A 21,627-nucleotide genomic window follows, 5' to 3' on the forward strand; every position below is an offset into this window, starting at 1 on the left:
TAATGAAGTATCATAATGTAAGGTGTATGTAAAGTGCAGGGATGCGTGAATCTGTGTGTGAATATGACTGAGTGAAAACTATGTAAAACTAGAAAGGAACAAACAAAACAGGATCATACCTGGAGGAGCAGAGAGAGAGAGAGAGAGACTGGTGAAGCAGCAGTTTAAATACCCTGAGCCCAGGTGACTCCAATCACTAAGGACCCTCCTCTGCCTGCAGGAGGATCCACCCCTGCACTGCAGAGGAGGGGCCGTGACACTATGGATAATTAATAAACAGAGAGTAGCAGCGGCTTAAAAGGGGGGTGTTAATGTAAATAGTCCGGGTGGCCAATCGATTGGCTGTTCAGGAGTCTTATAGCTTGGGGGTAAACACTGTTTAGAAGCCTCTTGGACCTAGACTTGGGGTTCTGGGTACCGCTTGCCGTGTGGTAGTAGAGTGAACAGTCTATGACCAGGGTGGCTGGAGTCTTTGACAATTTGTTGGTCCTTCCTCTGACACCGCCTGGTATAGAGGTCCTGGATGGCAGGCAGCTTAGCCCCAGTGATGTACTGGGCCGTACGCACTACTCTGTAGAACCTTTTGAGGATCTGAGGACCCATGCCAAATCTTTTCAGTCTCCAGAGGGGGAATAGGTTTTGTGGTGCCCTCTTCACGACTGTCTTGGTGTGTTTGGACCATGATAGTTTGTTGGTGATGTGGACACCAAGGAACTTGAAGCTGAGCAGTGTTGTAATGTACCGGGGTCTAGCTCTACATATTCAACCTCATCTCTCCCTGTCTCTCCAGCGTACATGGACCCAGACGTGGGCCCTAACTACCTAGATTACCCACAATCCTCTCTGCCGCCGCCCTCGCCACGACGCTACTCACCCATACCGCATGGCATGATGGGAGAAGACGACATCCCCAGGTCAGGACACACAGACACACACAAAAATGTCAATGTAACTCAAATCATATCCTGTCCGTCAAACCAGACATCAGATCATTACCTCAGGTTGGGATGTATGGAGAAATGTCTGTTTAATGTCTGGTTCTATCTGTATGGAGACATATTGGGCTGAGTGACCAGGCTGAGTGTTACAGTAGATATGTACTAGTGACCAGGCTGAGTGTTACAGTAGATATGTACTAGTGACCAGGCTGAGTATTACAGTAGATATGTAGTAGTAGTGACCAGGCTGAGTATTACAGTAGATATGTAGTAGTGACCAGGCTGAGTGTTGCAGTAGATATGTACTAGTGACCAGGCTGAGTATTACAGTAGATATGTAGTAGTGACCAGGCTGAGTGTTACAGTAGGTATGTAGTAGAGAGACCAGGCTGAGTGTTACAGTAGATATGTAGTAGTGACCAGGCTGAGTGTTACAGTAGATATGTAGTAGAGAGACCAGGCTGCTGAGCGTTACAGTAGATATGTAGTAGAGAGACCAGGCTGCTGAGCGTTACAGTAGATATGTAGTAGAGAGGGTTAGGGTGATACGGTGTATTATAATGTCTGTGTGTGGCCTCCCAGTAGAGAGGCCAGGCGGGTGTGTATCCACCGAGGGTCGACTGGTCTGGGGTTTAACATCGTTGGGGGAGAAGACGGAGAGGGAATCTTTATCTCCTTCATCCTGGCTGGAGGACCGGCTGATCTCTCAGGAGAGCTACGCAAGGGAGACCAAATCATCAGCGTGAGTAGTGTTATGTAATGTTATGTAGTGTTACATAGTGTTATGTAATGTTATGTAGTGTTACATAGTGTTATGTAATGTCATGTAGTGTTACATAGTGTTATGTAATGTTATGTAGTGTTACAAAGTGTTATGTAATGTCATGTAGTGTTACATAGTGTTATGTAATGTTATGTAGTGTTACATAGTGTTATGTAATGTCATGTAGTGTTACATAGTGTTATGTAATGTCATGTAGTGTTACATAGTGTTATGTAATGTCATGTAGTGTTACATAGTGTTATGTAATGTCATGTAGTGTTATGTAGTGTTGCATAGCATTACATAGTGTTATGTAATGTTATGTAATGTTTTGTAGTGTTATGTAATGTTATGTAGTGTTACGTAGTGTTACATAGTGTTATGTGATGTTATGTAGTCTTATTTAGTGTTATGTAATGTTATGTAATGTTTTGTAGTGTTATGTAGTGTTACGTAGTGTTATGTAATGTTGTATAGTGTTACATAGTGTTATGTAATGTTATGTAGTGTGACATAGTGTTACATAGTGTTATGTAATGTTATGTAGTGTTACGTAGTGTTACATAGTGTTATGTGATGTTATGTAGTCTTATTTAGTGTTATGTAATGTTTTGTAGTGTTATGTAGTGTTACGTAGTGTTATGTAATGTTGTATAGTGTTACATAGTGTTACATAGTGTTTCGTAGTGTGACGTAGTGTTATGTAGAGTTATGTAGTGTTATGTAGTGTTACGTAGTGTTACATAGTGTTATGTGATGTTATGTAGTCTTATTTAGTGTTATGTAATGTTATGTAATGTTTTGTAGTGTTATGTAGTGTTATGTAGTGTTACATAGTGTTACATAGTGTTATGTAATGTTATGTAGTGTTAAGTAGTGTTATGTAATGTTGTATAGTGTTACATAGTGTTACATAGTGTTACGTAGTGTTACGTAGTGTTACGTAGTGTTATGTAATGTTATATAATGTTTTGTAGTCTTACATAGTGTTATGTAATGTTATATAATGTTTAGTAGTCTTACATAGTGTTATGTAATGTTATGTAACGTTTTGTAGTGTTATGTAATGTTATGTAGTGTTACATAGTGTTGCGTAGTGTTATGTAATGTTATGTTGTGTTATGTTATGTAATGCTATGCAATGCTATGTAGTGTTATGTAGTGTTACATAGTGTTATGTAGTGTTACATAGTGTTATGTAGTGTTACATAGTGTTATGTAGTGTTACATAGTGTTATGTAGTCTTATTTAGTGTAATGTTACAGTACAGTGTTGTGTTAGGTAATGCTATGTAGTGCTATGTAGTGTTATGTAATGCTATGTAGTGTTATGTAGTGTTATATAGTGTTATGTAATGTTATGTAGTGGTACATAGTGCTATGTAGTGTTACATAGTGTCATGTAGTGTTATGTAGTGTCACATAGTGTTATGTAGTGTCACATAGTGTTATATAGTGTTATGTAGTGTTATGTAATGCTAGGTGTTGTGTAGTGTTATGTCATATTGTAATATTATGTAATGTAATGGTTATAACTCCTCTGCAGGTGAACGGTGTGGATCTCAGACATGCGACTCATGAACAGGCTGCAGCAGCTCTGAAGAATGCTGGACAGACTGTTACTATCATCGCTCAGTACAGACCTGAGGGTAAGAATATCACAGACCACTAGAGACCACTACAGACCACTACAGACCTGAGCGTAAGAATATCACAGACCACTAGAGACCACTACAGACCACTACAGACCTGAGCGTAAGAATATCACAGACCACTACAGACCTGAGAGTAAGAATATCACAGACCACTACAGACCTGAAGGTAATAATATCACAGACCACCACAGACCACTACAGACCTGAAGGTAATAATATCACAGACCACTACAGACCTGAGAGTAAGAATATCACAGACCACTGCAGACCACTACAGACCTGAGGGTAAGAATATCACAGACCACTACAGACCTGAAGGTAATAATATCACAGACCACCACAGACCACTACAGACCTGAGGGTAAGAATATCACAGACCACTACAGACCACTACAGACCTGAGGGTAAGAATATTACAGACCACTACAGACCTACAGACCTGAGGGTAATAATATCACAGACCACTACAGACCACTACAGACCACTACAGACCTGAGGGTAATAATATCACAGACCACTACAGACCACTACAGACCACTACAGACCACTACAGTCCTGAGGGTAATAATATCACAGACCACTACAGACCACTACAGACCACTACAGACCTGAGGGTAATAATATCACAGACCACTACAGACCACTACAGACCTGAGGGTAATAATATCACAGATCACTACAGACCTGAAGATAAGAATATCACAGACCACTACAGACCACTACAGACCTGAAGGTAATAATATCACAGACCACTGCAGACCTGATGGTAAGAATATCACAGACCACTACAGACCTGAAGGTAAGAATATCACAGACCACTGCAGACCACTACAGACCTGAGGGTAAGAATATCACAGACCACTACAGACCTGTGGGTAAGAAAATCACAGACCACTACAGACCAGTACAGTCCAGAGAGTGAGACTACTATAGACTAATAAGGACAAACTACATACTAGGATAGACTACTACATTCTACTATAAACTACTATAGACTACTGTAGACTACTATAGACTAATAAGGACTAACTACATACTAGAATAGACTACTACATTCTACTATAAACTACTATAGACTAATAAGACTAATTACATACTAGGATAGACTACTACAATCTACTTTAAACTACTATAGACTACTGTAGACTACTATAGACTAATAAGGACTAACTACGTACTAGGATAGACTACTACATTTTACTATAAACTACTATAGACTACTGTAGACTACTATAGACTAATAAGGACTAACTACATACTAGGATAGACTACTACATTCTACTATAAACTGCTATAGACTACTATAGACTAGTAATGACTAACTGCATACTAGGATAGACTACTACATTCTACTGTAAACTACTATAGACTACTGTAGACTACTATAGACTAATAAGGACTAACTACATACTAGGATATACTACTACATTCTACTATAAACTACTAACTCCAGACTAACTACAGACTACCATAGACTATTATAGACAAATTTATATTACTACAGATTCACGGCAGACTACTATAGACTACTACAGACTACTATAGACTACTACAGACTACTACAGACAACTACAGATTACTATAGGCTAACCCCAGACTAACTACAGACTACTATAGACAACTACAGATTACTATAGGCTAACCACAGACTAACTACAGACTACTATAGACTACTACAGATTACTATAGACTAACCACAGACTAACTACAGACTACTATAGACCATTCCAAATCAAATTGTTCTGGTCACATACAGCAGATGTTAATGTGAGTGTAGTGAAATGCTTGTGCTTCTAGTTCCGACAATGCAGTAATATCTAACAAGTAATCTAACAATTCCACAATAACTACTTTATACACACAAATCTAAGTAAAGAGATGGAATAAGAATATATACATATAAATATATGGATGAGCGATGACCGAGCATCATAGGCAAGATGCAATAGATGGTATAAAATACAGTATACACATATGAGATGAGTAATGCAACATATGTAAACATTATTAAAGTGGCATTATTAGTGACTATAGACTACTATAGATAAACTATAGACTACTGTAGGCTACTATAGACTACTGTAAAAAGCTATAGACAAACTGTAGACTACGTCAGACTACTATAGATAAACTGTAGACTACTATAGACTACTGTACACTATGTCAGACTACTGTAGACTACGTCAGACTAGACAAACTGTAGACTACGTCAGACTACTGTAGATTACTTAGACTATGTCAAAATTTTGTAGACCACGTCAGACTACTATAGACTACTGTAGGCTGCTATAGACTACTGTAGAAAACTATAGAGGAACTGTAGACTACTTCAGACTACTATAGACAAACTGTAGACTAATTACAGACTACTATAGACTAACTTTAGACTACTATAGACTACTATAGACTAACTTTAGACTACTATAGACTACTATAGACTAACTGTAGACTAATAACAGACTGCTATAGACAAACTGTAGACTACTTCAGACTACTATAGACTATGTCCGACTAATGTAGACTACGTCAGACTATCGACTACTGTAGGCTACTATGGACTACTGTAGAAAACTATACACAAACTGTCATCTATGTCAGACTACTATAGATAAACTGTCGTCTATGTCAGACTACTATAGACAAACTGTAGTCTATGTCAGACTACTATAGACAAACTGTAGACTACATCAGACAACCATAGACTACTGTAGACTACGTAAGACTACTACAGACGACTATATACTCTCTACTGACCAATATAGACTAACTGTAGACAAATTACAGACTACTATAGACTAACTTTAGACAACTATAGACTACTATAGACTAACTTTAGACTACTATAGACTACTATAGACAAACTTTAGACAACTATAGACTACTATAGACTAACTTTAGACTACTATAGACAAATATAGACAAACTTTAGTCTACGTCAGACTAGTATAGACAAACTGTAGACTAAGTCAAATTACCATAGACTACGTCAGACTACTGTAGACTACTGTAGACTTGTCAGACTATTATAGACTACTGTAGGCTACTATAGACTACTATAGACAAACTGTATACTACTATAGACTACTGTAGTCTACGTCAGACTACTGTAGACTACTGTAGACTACATCAGACTACTATAGACTACTATAGACTAATTACAGACTACTATAGCCTAACTGTAGACTACGTCAGACTACTATGGACTACTATAGACTACTATAGACTAATTACAGACTACTATAGACTAACTGTAGACTAAATACAGACTACTATAGACTAACTACAAACTGCTATAGACTAATTACAGACTACTGTAGGCTATTTACAGACTACTATATACTAAATATAGACGACTGTAGACTATTTACAGACTACTGTAGACTATTTACAGACTACTATATACTAAATATAGACTACTGTAGACTAACTACTGTCCAGAAGGTAACACTACTACAGCCTGATACAATTGTATCTTATTTCAACCTGTGTGTCGTGATTGCGTTTGGTGTGGGGGGACAGAATCAATTTGCGCACGATGGTATTACAGGGATATGGCTCTGAATATATACAGCAACACCTCCCCCATAAACATTCCCATCTCTTCTATAGATGTTATATCCTTGTATTGCTACTGCTGTATCATCAAATGAATAATCTAAGTGAGTCTCAGAAATGGCTAATATATAAATGTTATCTGATGTCAGCAAGTTATTTTTTTATTTATCTGTTATTTTACCAGGTAAGTTGACTGAGAACACGTTCTCATTTGCAGCAATGACCAGGGGAATAGTTGAATGAGCCAAACTGGGGATTATTAGGTGACCGTGATGGTATGAGGGCCAGGTTGGGAATTTAGCCAGGACACCGGGGTTAACACCCATACTCTTACGATAAGTGCCATGGGATCTTTAATGACCTCAGAGAGTCAGGACACCCGTTTAACGCCCCATCCGAAAGACGGCACCCTACACAGGGCAGTGTCCCCAATCACTGCCCTGGGGCATTGGGATATTATTTAGACCAGAGGAAAGAGTGGCTCCTACTGGACCTCTAACACCACTTCCAGCAGCATCTGATCTCCCATCCAGGAACTGACCAGGACCAACCTGGTCATTGATTTCATGAACCTTATTTGTAAGGCTACATATATTAATATGGTCTATGTTCAGCCCCTTCCTGCTTATCAGAGAGAGACATAATGTGGAAAAGAACAAATAAAGCAAGAGAAAAATATACATTCAGCAGTCCGTTCATCAATTGGTGTGTGTGTGTGTGTGTGTGTGTGTGTGTGTGTGTGTGTGTGTGTGTGTGTGTGTGTGTGTGTGTGTGTGTGTGTGTGTGTGTGTGTGTGTGTGTGTGTGTGTGTGTGTTGTGTGTGTGTGTGTGTGTGTGTGTGTGTGTGTGTGTGTGTGTGTGTGTGTGTGTGTGTGTGTGTGTGTGTGTGTGTGTGTGTGTGTGTGTGTGTGTGTGCGTGCGTAGAATACAGCAGGTTTGAGGCTAAGATTCACGACCTGAGAGAACAGATGATGAACAGTAGCATGAGCTCTGGGACCCTCCGAGCCAACAGGACCTTCTATGTCAGGTAAAGTAGTATCATGATAATGTAGCCCTATGTCATGCTAATGTCTCCCTGACATACTAATGTAGCTCTATGTCCTCTCTATGCAGGGCCCTGTTTGACTATGATAAAACAGCAGACTGTGGGCTGTTGAGCCAGGCATTGGGCTTTAACTTCGGGGAGGTGCTCCATGTGACTGACTGTAGTGATGAAGAGTGGTGGACTGCTAGGAGACTGGGACAACAGGGACAACTGGAAGAACTAGGGTATATACCTAGCAAACACAGGTAGGTAACACACCTAATGCGGGTAACGCACCTAACGCTGAGGGGGACCAGACCTAACGCTGAGGGGGACCAGACCTAACACTGAGGGGGACCACACCTAATGCTGAGGGGGACCACACCTAACGCTGAGGGGACCACACCTAACGCTGAGGGGGACCAGACCTAACGCTGAGGGGGACCAGACCTAACGCTGAGGGGGACCAGACCTAACACTGAGGGGGACCAGACCTAACACTGAGGGGGACCAGACCTAACGCTGAGGGGGACCAGACCTAACACTGAGGGGGACCAGACCTAACACTGAGGGGGACCAGACCTAACACTGAGGGGGACCACACCTAACACTTAGGGGACCAGACCTAACACTGAGGGGGACCACACCTAACGCTGAGGGGGACCAGACCTAACACTGAGGGGGACCACACCTAACACTGAGGGAGACCAGACCTGACGCTGAGGGGACCACACCTAACACTGAGGGGGACCAGACCTAACACTGAGGGGGACCACACCTAACACTGAGGGGGACCACACCTAACACTGAGGGAGACCAGACCTGACGTTGAGGGGGACCACACCTAACACTGAGGGGGGGGGCACCAAACGCTGAGGGGGACCACACCTAACACTGAGGGGACCACACCTAATGCTGGGGGACCACACCTAACACTGAGGGGACCACACCTAATGCTGAGGGGGACCAGACCTAACACTGAGGGGACCACACCTAACGCTGAGGGGGACCACACCTAACGCTGAGGGGGACACCTAACGCTGGGGGACCAAACTTAACACTGAGGGGGACCTAACACTGAGGGGGACCACACCTAACACTGAGGGGGACCACACTTAACACTAAGGGGGACCACACCTAACATTGAGGGGGACCAAACCTAACACTGAGGGGGACTTAACACTGAGGGGGACCTAACACTGAGGGGGACCACACCTAACACTGAGGGGGACCACACTTAACACTAAGGGGGACCACAGCTAACGCTGAGGGGGACCAGACCTTACACTGAGGGGGACCACACCTAACACTGAGGGGGACCACACCTAACACTGAGGGGGACCACACCTAACACTGAGGGGGACCACACCTAACACTGAGGGGGACACCTAACACTGAGGGGGACCACACCTAACGCTGAGGGGACCACACCTAACGCTGAGGGGGACCACACCTAACGCTGAGGCGGACCAGACCTAACACTGAGGGGACCACACCTAACGCTGAGGAGGACCAGACCTAACACTGGGGGGACCACACCTAACACTGAGGGGGACCAAACCTAACACTGAGGGGGACCTAACGCTGAGGGGACCACACCTAACGCTGAGGGAGACCACACCTAACACTGAGGGGGACCTAACACTGTGGCGACCACACCTAAGGCCGAGGGGGACACATAACATTGAGGGGACCACACCTAACACTGAGGGGGTACACCTAACACTGAGGGGACCACACCTAAAACTGAGGGGACCACACCTAACGCCGAGGGGGACCACAACTAACACTGAGGGGGGACACCTAACACTGAGGGGACCACACCTAACACTGAGGGGACCACACTTTACATTGAGGGGACCATACCTAACACTGAGGGGACCATACCTAACACTGAGGGGACCATACCTAACACTGAGGGGGACCACACCTAACACTGAGGGGGACCACAGCTAACACTGAGGGGGACCACACGTAACGCTGAGGGGGGGGCTAACGCTGAGGGGACCACACCTATAACGCTGAGGAGACCACACCTAACACTGAGGGGGACACCTAACACTGAGGGGACCACACCTAAGGCCGAGGGGGGGGGGACACATAACACTGAGGGGGACCACACCTAACACTGAGGGGGACCAAACCTAACACTGAGGGGGACCACACTTAACATTGAGGGGACCATACCTAACACTGAGGGGACCATACCTAACACTGAGGGGGACCACCACACCTAACACTGAGGGGGACCACAGCTAACACTGAGGGGGGGGGACCACACCTAACGCTGAGGGGGACCACACCTAACGCTGAGGGGGACCACACCTAACACTGAGGGGACCACACCTAACACTGAGGGGACCACACCTAACACTGAGGGGGACCACACCTAATACTGAGGGGGACCACACCTAACGCTGAGGAGACCACACCTAACACTGAGGGGGGACCTAACACTGTGGCGACCACACCTAAGGCCGAGGGGGACACATAACATTGAGGGGGACCACACCTAACACTGAGGGGGACCACACCTAACACTGAGGGGGACCAAACCTAACACTGAGGGGGACCTAACGCTGAGGGGACCACACCTAACGCTGAGGGAGACCACACCTAACACTGAGGCGGGGACCTAACACTGTGGCGACCACACCTAAGGCCGAGGGGGACACATAACATTGAGGGGACCACACCTAACACTGAGGACCACACCTAACACTGAGGGCACCTAACACTGAGGGGACCACACCTAAAACTGAGGGGACCACACCTAACGCCGAGGGGGACCACAACTAACACTGAGGGGGGGACACCTAACACTGAGGGGACCACACCTAACACTGAGGGGGACCACACTTTACATTGAGGGGACCATACCTAACACTGAGGGGACCATACCTAACACTGAGGGGACCATACCTAACACTGAGGGGGACCACACCTAACACTGAGGGGGACCACAGCTAACACTGAGGGGGACCACACGTAACGCTGAGGGGAGGGGGCCTAACGCTGAGGGGACCACACCTATAACGCTGAGGAGACCACACCTAACATTGGGGGACACCTAACACTGAGGGGACCACACCTAAGGCCGAGGGGGGGACACATAACACTGAGGGGGACCACACCTAACACTGAGGGGGACCAAACCTAACACTGAGGGGGACCACACTTAACATTGAGGGGACCATACCTAACACTGAGGGGACCATACCTAACACTGACTGGGGGACCACACCTAACACTGAGGGGGACCACAGCTAACACTGAGGGGGACCACACCTAACGCTGACACTGGGGGACCACACCTAACGCTGAGGGGACCACACCTAACACTGAGGGGACCACACCTAACACTGAGGGGACCACACCTAACACTGAGGGGACCACACCTAATACTGAGGGGGACCACACCTAACGCTGAGTGGGACCACACCTAACGCTGAGGGGGACCAGACCTAACGCTGAGGGGGACCACCTAACACTGGGGGAAACCTAACACTGAGGGGGACCACGCCTAACACTGAGGGGGACCACACCTAACACTGGACCTAACACTGGGGGGACCTAACACTGAGGGGGACCTGAGGGGACCACCTAACACCACCACGACCTAACACTGAGGGGACCACACCTAACACTGAGGGGGACCACACCTAACACTGAGGGGACCACACCTAACACTGAGGGGGACCACACCTAACACTGAGGGGGACCACACCTAACACTGAGGGAGACCAGACCTGAGGGGACGCTGAGGGGGACCACACCTAACACTGAGAGGGGGACCAGACCTAACACTGAGGGGGACCACACCTAACACTGAGGGGGACCACACCTAACACTGAGGGAGACCAGACCTGACGTTGAGGGGGACCACACCTAACACTGAGGGGGGACCAAACGCTGAGGGGGACCACACCTAACACTGAGGGGACCACACCTAATGCTGAGGGGGACCAGACCTAACACTGAGGGGACCACACCTAACGCTGGGGGACCACACCTAACGCTGAGGGGGACACCTAACGCTGAGGGGGACCAAACTTAACACTGAGGGGGACCTAACACTGAGGGGGACCACACCTAACACTGGGGGACCACACTTAACACTGAGGGGGACCACACCTAACATTGAGGGGGACCAAACCTAACACTTAGGGGGACATAACACTGAGGGGGACCACACCTAACACTGAGGGGGACCACACTTAACACTGAGGGGGACCAGACCTAACACTGAGGGGGACCACACCTAACGCTGAGGGGGACCAGACCTAACACTGAGGGGGACCACACCTAACACTGAGGGGGACCACAGCTAACGCTGAGGGGGACCAGACCTTACACTGAGGGGGACCACACCTAACACTGAGGGGGACCACACCTAACACTGAGGGGGACCACACCTAACACTGAGGGGGACCACACCTAACACTGAGGGGGACACCTAACACTGAGGGGGACCACACCTAACGCTGAGGGGGACCACACCTAACGCTGAGGAGGACCAGACCTAACACTGAGGGGGGGGGGACCACACCTAACACTGAGGGGGACCAAACCTAACACTGAGGGGGACCTAACGCTGAGGGGACCACACCTAACGCTGAGGGAGACCACACCTAACACTGAGGGGGGGGACCTAACACTGTGGCGACCACACCTAAGGCAGAGGGGGACACATAACATTGAGGGGACCACACCTAACACTGAGGGGGACCTAACACTGAGGGGGGGACCTAACACTGTGGCGACCACACCTAAGGCCGAGGGGGACACATAACATTGAGGGGGACCACACCTAACACTGAGGGGGGTACACCTAACACTGAGGGGACCACACCTAAAACTGAGGGGACCACACCTAACGCCGAGGGGGACCACAACTAACACTGAGGGGGGACACCTAACACTGAGGGGACCACACCTAACACTGAGGGGGGACCACACTTTACATTGAGGGGACCATACCTAACACTGAGGGGACCATACCTAACACTGAGGGGACCATACCTAACACTGAGGGGGACCACACCTAACACTGAGGGGGACCACAGCTAACACTGAGGGAGACCACACGTAACACTGAGGGGGGGCTAACGCTGAGGGGACCACACCTATAACGCTGAGGGAGACCACACCTAACACTGAGGGGGACACCTAACACTGGGGGACCACACCTAAGGCCGAGGGGGGCACATAACACTGAGGGGGACCACACCTAACACTGAGGGGGACCAAACCTAACACTGAGGGGGACCACACTTATTGGGGACCATACCTAACACTGAGGGGACCATACCTAACACTGAGGGGGACCACACCTAACACTGAGGGGGACCACAGCTAACACTGAGGGGGACCACACCTAACGCTGAGGGGGACCACACCTAACGCTGAGGGGGACCACACCTAACACTGAGGGGACCACACCTAACACTGAGGGGACCACACCTAACACTGAGGGGGACCACACCTAATACTGAGGGGGACCACACCTAACGCTGAGGGGACCACACCTAACGCTGAGGGGGACCAGACCTAACGCTGAGGGGGACCAGACCTAACGCTGAGGGGGACCAGTCCTAACACTGAGGGGGACCACACCTAACACTGAGGGGGACCTAACACTGAGGGGGACCACACCTAACACTGAGGGGACCACACCTAACACTGAGGAGGACCACACCTAACACTGAGCGGACCACACCTAACACTGAGGGGGACCACACCTAACACTGAGGGGACCACACCTAACACTGAGGGGGACCAGACCTAACACTGAGGGGGACCAGACCTAACACTGAGGGGGACCAGACCTAACACTGAGTGGGACCACACCTAACACTTAGGGGGACCAGACCTAACACTGAGGGGGACCACACCTAACGCTGAGGTGGACCAGACCTAACACTGAGGGGGACCACACCTAACACTGAGGGAGACCAGACCCTGACTGAGGGGACCACACCTAACACTGAGGGGGACCACACCTAACACTGAGGGGGACCACACCTAACACTGAGGGGGACCACACCTAACACTGAGGGAGACCAGACCTGACGTTGAGGGGGACCACACCTAACACTGAGGGGGGGACCAAACGCTGAGGGGGACCACACCTAACACTGAGGGGACCACACCTAATGCTGAGGGGGACCAGACCTAACACTGAGGGGACCACACCTAACGCTGAGGGGGACCACACCTAACGCTGAGGGGGACACCTAACGCTGAGGGGACCAAACTTAACACTGAGGGGGACCTAACACTGAGGGGGACCACACCTAACACTGAGGGGGACCACACTTAACACTGAGGGGGACCACACCTAACACTGAGGGGGACCACACCTAACACTGGGAGGACCACACCTAACACTGAGCGGACCACACCTAACACTGAGGGGGACCACACCTAACACTGAGGGGACCACACCTAACACTGAGGGGACCAGACCTAACACTGAGGGGGACCAGACCTAACACTGAGGGGGACCAGACCTAACACTGAGTGGGACCACACCTAACACTGAGGGGACCAGACCTAACACTGAGGGGGACCACACCTAACGCTGAGGTGGACCAGACCTAACACTGAGGGGGACCACACCACACTAACACTGAGGGGACCAGACCTGACGCTGAGGGGACCACACCTAACACTGAGGGGGACCAGACCTAACACTGAGGGGGACCACACCTAACACTGAGGGGGACCACACCTAACACTGAGGAGACCAGACCTGACGTTGAGGGGACCACACCTAACACTGAGGGGGGGACCACAAACGCTGAGGGGGACCACACCTAACACTGAGGGGGACCCACCTAATGCTGAGCTGAGGGGACCAGACCTAACACTGAGGGGACCACACCTAACGCTGACGCTGGGGGACCACACCTAACGCTGAGGGGGACACCTAACGCTGAGGGGGACCAAACTTAACACTGAGGGGGACCTAACACTGAGGGGGACCACACCTAACACTGAGGGGACCACACTTAACACTGAGGGGACCACACCTAACATTGAGGGGACCAAACCTAACACTGAGGGGGGGACATAACACTGAGGGGGACCACACCTAACACTGAGGGGACCACACTTAACACTGAGGGGGGGGGACCAGACCTAACACTGACTGAGGGGGACCACACCTAACGCTGAGGGGGACCAGACCTAACACTGAGGGGACCACACCTAACACTGAGGGGGACCACAGCTAACACTGAGGGGGACCAGACCTTACACTGAGGGGGACCACACCTAACACTGAGGGGGACCACACCTAACACTGACTGGGGGACCACACCTAACACTGAGGGGGACCACACCTAACACTGAGGGGGGGACACCTAACACTGAGGGGGACCACACCTAACGCTGAGGGGGACCACACCTAACGCTGAGGAGGACCAGACCTAACACTGGGGGGACCACACCTAACACTGAGGGGGACCTAACGCTGAGGGGACCACACCTAACGCTGAGGGAGACCACACCTAACACTGAGGGGGGCCTAACACTGTGGCGACCACACCTAAGGCCGAGGGGGACACATAACATTGAGGGGGACCACACCTAACACTGAGGGGGGTACACCTAACACTGAGGGGACCACACCTAAAACTGAGGGGACCACACCTAACGCCGAGGGGGACCACAACTAACACTGGGGGGGGACACCTAACACTGAGGGGACCACACCTAACACTGAGGGGGACCACACTTTACATTGAGGGGACCATACCTAACACTGAGGGGACCATACCTAACACTGAGGGGACCATACCTAACACTGAGGGGGACCACACCTAACACTGAGGGGGACCACACTTAACACTGAGGGGGACCACCACCTAACATTGAGGGGGACCATACCTAACACTTAGGGGGACATAACACTGAGGGCGACCACACCTAACACTGAGGGGGACCACACTTAACACTGAGGGGGACCAGACCTAACACTGAGGGGGACCACACCTAACGCTGAGGGGGACCAGACCTAACACTGAGGGGGACCACACCTAACACTGAGGGGGACCACAGCTAACGCTGAGGGGGACCAGACCTTACACTGAGGGGACCACACCTAACACTGAGGGGACCACACCTAACACTGAGGGGGACCACACCTAACACTGAGGGGGACCACACCTAACACTGAGGGGGACCACCTAACACTGAGGGGGACCACACCTAACGCTGAGGGGGACCACACCTAACGCTGAGGAGGACCAGACCTAACACTGGGGGACCACACCTAACACTGAGGGGGACCAAACCTAACACTGAGGGGGGACCTAACGCTGAGGGGACCACACCTAACGCTGAGGGAGACCACACCTAACACTGAGGGGGGACCTAACACTGTGGCGACCACACCTAAGGCAGAGGGGGACACATAACATTGAGGGGGACCACACCTAACACTGAGGGGGGGGACCTAACACTGTGGCGACCACACCTAAGGCCGAGGGGGACACATAACATTGAGGGGGACCACACCTAACACTGAGGGGGGGGTACACCTAACACTGAGGGGACCACACCTAAAACTGAGGGGACCACACCTAAGGGGGCTGAGGGGGACCACAACTAACACTGAGGGGGGGGACACCTAACACTGAGGGGACCACACCTAACACTGAGGGGGACCACACTTTACATTGAGGGGACCATACCTAACACTGAGGGGACCATACCTAACACTGAGGGGACCATACCTAACACTGAGGGGGACCACACCTAACACTGAGGGGGGACCACAGCTAACACTGAGGGGGACCACACGTAACGCTGAGGGGGCTAACGCTGAGGGGACCACACCTATAACGCTGAGGGAGTCCACACCTAACACTGAGGGGGACACCTAACACTGAGGGGACCACACCTAAGGCCGACTGGGGGACACATAACACTGAGGGGGACCACACCTAACACTGAGGGGGGACCAAACCTAACACTGAGGGGGACCACACTTAACATTGAGGGGACCATACCTAACACTGAGGGGACCATACCTAACACTAACACTGGGGGACCACACCTAACACTGAGGGGGACCACAGCTAACACTGAGGGGGACCACACCTAACACTGAGGGGGACCACACCTAACGCTGAGGGGGGGGGAAACCTAACACTGAGGGGGACCACGCCTAACACTGAGGGGGACCACACCTAACACTGAGGGGGACCTAACACTGAGGGGGACCACACCTAACACTGAGGGGACCACACCTAACACTGAGGGGACCACACCTAACACTGGGGGGGGGGACCACACCTAACACTGAGGGAGACCAGACCTGACGCTGAGGGGGACCACACCTAACACTGAGGGGGACCAGACCTAACACTGAGGGGGACCACACCTAACACTGAGGGGGACCACACCTAACACTGAGGGAGACCAGACCTGACGTTGAGGGGGACCACACCTAACACTGAGGGGGGGGCACCAAACGCTGAGGGGGACCACACCTAACACTGAGGGGACCACACCTAATGCTGAGGGGGACCAGACCTAACACTGAGGGGACCACACCTAACGCTGAGGGGGACCACACCTAACGCTGAGGGGGACACCTAACGCTGAGGGGGACCAAACTTAACACTGAGGGGGACCTAACACTGAGGGGGACCACACCTAACACTGAGGGGGACCACACTTAACACTGAGGGGGACCACACCTAACATTGAGGGGGACCAAACCTAACACTTAGGGGGACATAACACTGAGGGGGACCACACCTAACACTGAGGGGGACCACACTTAACACTGAGGGGGACCAGACCTAACACTGAGGTGGACCACACCTAACGCTGAGGGGGACCAGACCTAACACTGAGGGGGACCACACCTAACACTGAGGGGGACCACAGCTAACGCTGAGGGGGTCCAGACCTTACACTGAGGGGGACCACACCTAACACTGAGGGGGACCACACCTAACACTGAGGGGGACCACACCTAACACTGAGGGGGACCACACCTAACACTGAGGGGGACACCTAACACTGAGGGGGACCACACCTAACGCTGAGGGGGACCACACCTAACGTTGAGGAGGACCAGACCTAACACTGGGGGACCACACCTAACACTGAGGGGGACCAAACCTAACACTGAGGGGGACCTAACGCTGAGGGGACCACACCTAACGCTGAGGGAGACCACACCTAACACTGAGGGGGGACCTAACACTGTGGCGACCACACCTAAGGCAGAGGGGGGACACATAACATTGAGGGGGACCACACCTAACACTGAGGGGGGACCTAACACTGTGGCGACCACACCTAAGGCCGAGGGGGGACACATAACATTGAGGGGGACCACACCTAACACTGAGGGGGTACACCTAACACTGAGGGGACCACACCTAAAACTGAGGGGACCACACCTAACGCCGAGGGGGACCACAACTAACACTGAGGGGGGACACCTAACACTGAGGGGACCACACCTAACACTGAGGGGGACCACACTTTACATTGAGGGGACCATACCTAACACTGAGGGGACCATACCTAACACTGAGGGGACCATACCTAACACTGAGGGGACCACACCTAACACTGAGGGGGACCACAGCTAACACTGAGGGGACCACAGCTAACGCTGAGGGAGACCACACGTAACGCTGGGGGCTAACGCTGAGGGGACCACACCTATAACGCTGAGGGAGTCCACACCTAACACTGAGGGGGACACCTAACACTGAGGGGACCACACCTAAGGCCGAGGGGGGGGGGCACATAACACTGAGGGGGACCACACCTAACACTGAGGGGGACCAAACCTAACACTGAGGGGGACCACACTTATTGGGGACCATACCTAACACTGAGGGGACCATACCTAACACTGAGGGGGACCACACCTAACACTGAGGGGGACCACAGCTAACACTGAGGGGGACCACACCTAACGCTGAGGGGGACCACACCTAACGCTGAGGGGGACCACACCTAACACTGAGGGGACCACACCTAACACTGAGGGGACCACACCTAACACTGAGGGGACCACACCTAATACTGAGGGGGACCACACCTAACGCTGAGTGGGACCACACCTAACGCTGAGGGGGACCAGACCTAACGCTGAGGGGGACCAGACCTAACGCTGAGGGGGACCAGTCCTAACACTGGGGGACCACACCTAACACTGAGGGGGACCTAACACTGAGGGGGACCACACCTAACACTGAGGGGGACCACACCTAACACTGAGGAGGACCACACCTAACACTGAGCGGACCACACCTAACACTGAGGGGGACCACACCTAACACTGAGGGGGACCACACCTAACACTGAGGGGGACCAGACCTAACACTGAGGGGGACCAGACCTAACACTGAGGGGGACCAGACCTAACACTGAGTGGGACCACACCTAACACTTAGGGGACCAGACCTAACACTGAGGGGGACCACACCTAACGCTGAGGTGGACCAGACCTAACACTGAGGGGACCACACCTAACACTGAGGGAGACCAGACCTGACGCTGAGGGGGACCACACCTAACACTGAGGGGGACCAGACCTAACACTGAGGGGACCACACCTAACACTGAGGGGGACCACACCTAACACTGAGGGAGACCAGACCTGACGTTGAGGGGACCACACCTAACACTGAGGGGGTTACCAAACGCTGAGGGGGACCACACCTAACACTGAGGGGACCACACCTAATGCTGAGGGGGACCAGACCTAACACTGAGGGGACCACACCTAACGCTGAGGGGGACCACACCTAACGCTGAGGGGGACACCTAACGCTGAGGGGGACCAAACTTAACACTGAGGGGGACCTAACACTGAGGGGGACCACACCTAACACTGAGGGGGACCACACTTAACACTGAGGGGGACCACACCTAACACTGAGGGGGACCACACCTAACACTGAGGAGGACCACACCTAACACTGAGCGGACCACACCTAACACTGAGGGGGACCACACCTAACACTGAGGGGGACCACACCTAACACTGAGGGGGACCAGACCTAACACTGAGGGGGACCAGACCTAACACTGAGGGGGACCAGACCTAACACTGAGTGGGACCACACCTAACACTTAGGGGACCAGACCTAACACTGAGGGGGACCACACCTAACGCTGAGGTGGACCAGACCTAACACTGAGGGGGACCACACCTAACACTGAGGGAGACCAGACCTGACGCTGAGGGGGACCACACCTAACACTGAGGGGGACCAGACCTAACACTGAGGGGACCACACTTAACACTGAGGGGGACCACACCTAACACTGAGGGGGACCACACCTAACACTGAGGAGGACCACACCTAACACTGAGGGGGACCACACCTAACACTGAGGGGGACCACACCTAACACTGAGGGGGACCACACCTAACACTGAGGGGGACCAGACCTAACACTGAGGGGGACCAGACCTAACACTGAGGGGGGACCAGACCTAACACTGAGTGGGACCACACCTAACACTTAGGGGACCAGACCTAACACTGAGGGGGACCACACCTAACGCTGAGGTGGACCAGACCTAACACTGAGGGGGACCACACCTAACACTGAGGGAGACCAGACCTGACGCTGAGGGGGACCACACCTAACACTGAGGGGACCAGACCTAACACTGAGGGGGACCACACCTAACACTGAGGGGGACCACACCTAACACTGAGGGGACCAGACCTAACACTGAGGGGGACCACACCTAACACTGAGGGGGGTTACCAAACGCTGAGGGGGACCACACCTAACACTGAGGGGACCACACCTAATGCTGAGGGGGACCAGACCTAACACTGAGGGGACCACACCTAACGCTGAGGGGGACCACACCTAACGCTGAGGGGGACACCTAACGCTGAGGGGGACCAAACTTAACACTGAGGGGGACCTAACACTGAGGGGGACCACACCTAACACTGAGGGGGACCACACTTAACACTGAGGGGGACCACACCTAACATTGAGGGGGACCAAACCTAACACTGAGGGGGACATAACACTGAGGGGGACCACACCTAACACTGAGGGGGACCACACTTAACACTGAGGGGGACCAGACCTAACACTGAGGGGGACCACACCTAACGCTGAGGGGGACCAGACCTAACACTGAGGGGGACCACACCTAACACTGAGGGGGACCACAGCTAACGCTGAGGGGGACCAGACCTTACACTGAGGGGGACCACACCTAACACTGAGGGGGACCACACCTAACACTGAGGGGACCACACCTAACACTGAGGGGGACCACACCTAACACTGAGGGGGACACCTAACACTGAGGGGGACCACACCTAACGCTGAGGGGGACCACACCTAACGCTGAGGAGGACCAGACCTAACACTGGGGGGACCACACCTAACACTGAGGGGGACCTAACGCTGAGGGGACCACACACCTAACGCTGAGGGAGACCACACCTAACACTGAGGGGGGCCTAACACTGTGGCGACCACACCTAAGGCCGAGGGGGACACATAACATTGAGGGGGACCACACCTAACACTGAGGGGGGTACACCTAACACTGAGGGGACCACACCTAAAACTGAGGGGACCACACCTAACGCCGAGGGGGACCACAACTAACACTGAGGGGGGACACCTAACACTGAGGGGACCACACCTAACACTGAGGGGGACCACACTTT

General features: G+C 51.2%; 1 protein-coding gene across 7 annotated transcripts in view; it reads left to right on the forward strand.

Annotated features, from left to right (window-relative positions):
* Window positions 1–21,627, forward strand: part of LOC112242781 (disks large homolog 4-like) — a 118,184-nt gene that overhangs the window by 89,205 nt on the left and 7,352 nt on the right. For 6 of the 7 annotated variants that reach the window (XR_006084209.1, XM_042327958.1, XM_042327960.1 and 3 more), the window contains 5 exons: window positions 791–914; window positions 1,521–1,680; window positions 3,247–3,349; window positions 7,835–7,937; window positions 8,024–8,200. Coding sequence is in view for 6 of the 7 variants with exons in the window: in XM_042327958.1 (XP_042183892.1) it covers window positions 791–914; window positions 1,521–1,680; window positions 3,247–3,349; window positions 7,835–7,937; window positions 8,024–8,200 (667 nt within the window). In the remaining variant the exon portion in view is untranslated. The remainder of the gene's footprint in view (window positions 1–790; window positions 915–1,520; window positions 1,681–3,246; window positions 3,350–7,834; window positions 7,938–8,023; window positions 8,201–21,627) is intronic. The other variant, XM_042327959.1, reaches the window with a different exon arrangement.

Source organism: Oncorhynchus tshawytscha, linkage group LG10 (genome assembly GCF_018296145.1).
Source record: "Oncorhynchus tshawytscha isolate Ot180627B linkage group LG10, Otsh_v2.0, whole genome shotgun sequence".
Lineage (NCBI taxonomy): Eukaryota > Metazoa > Chordata > Actinopteri > Salmoniformes > Salmonidae > Oncorhynchus > Oncorhynchus tshawytscha.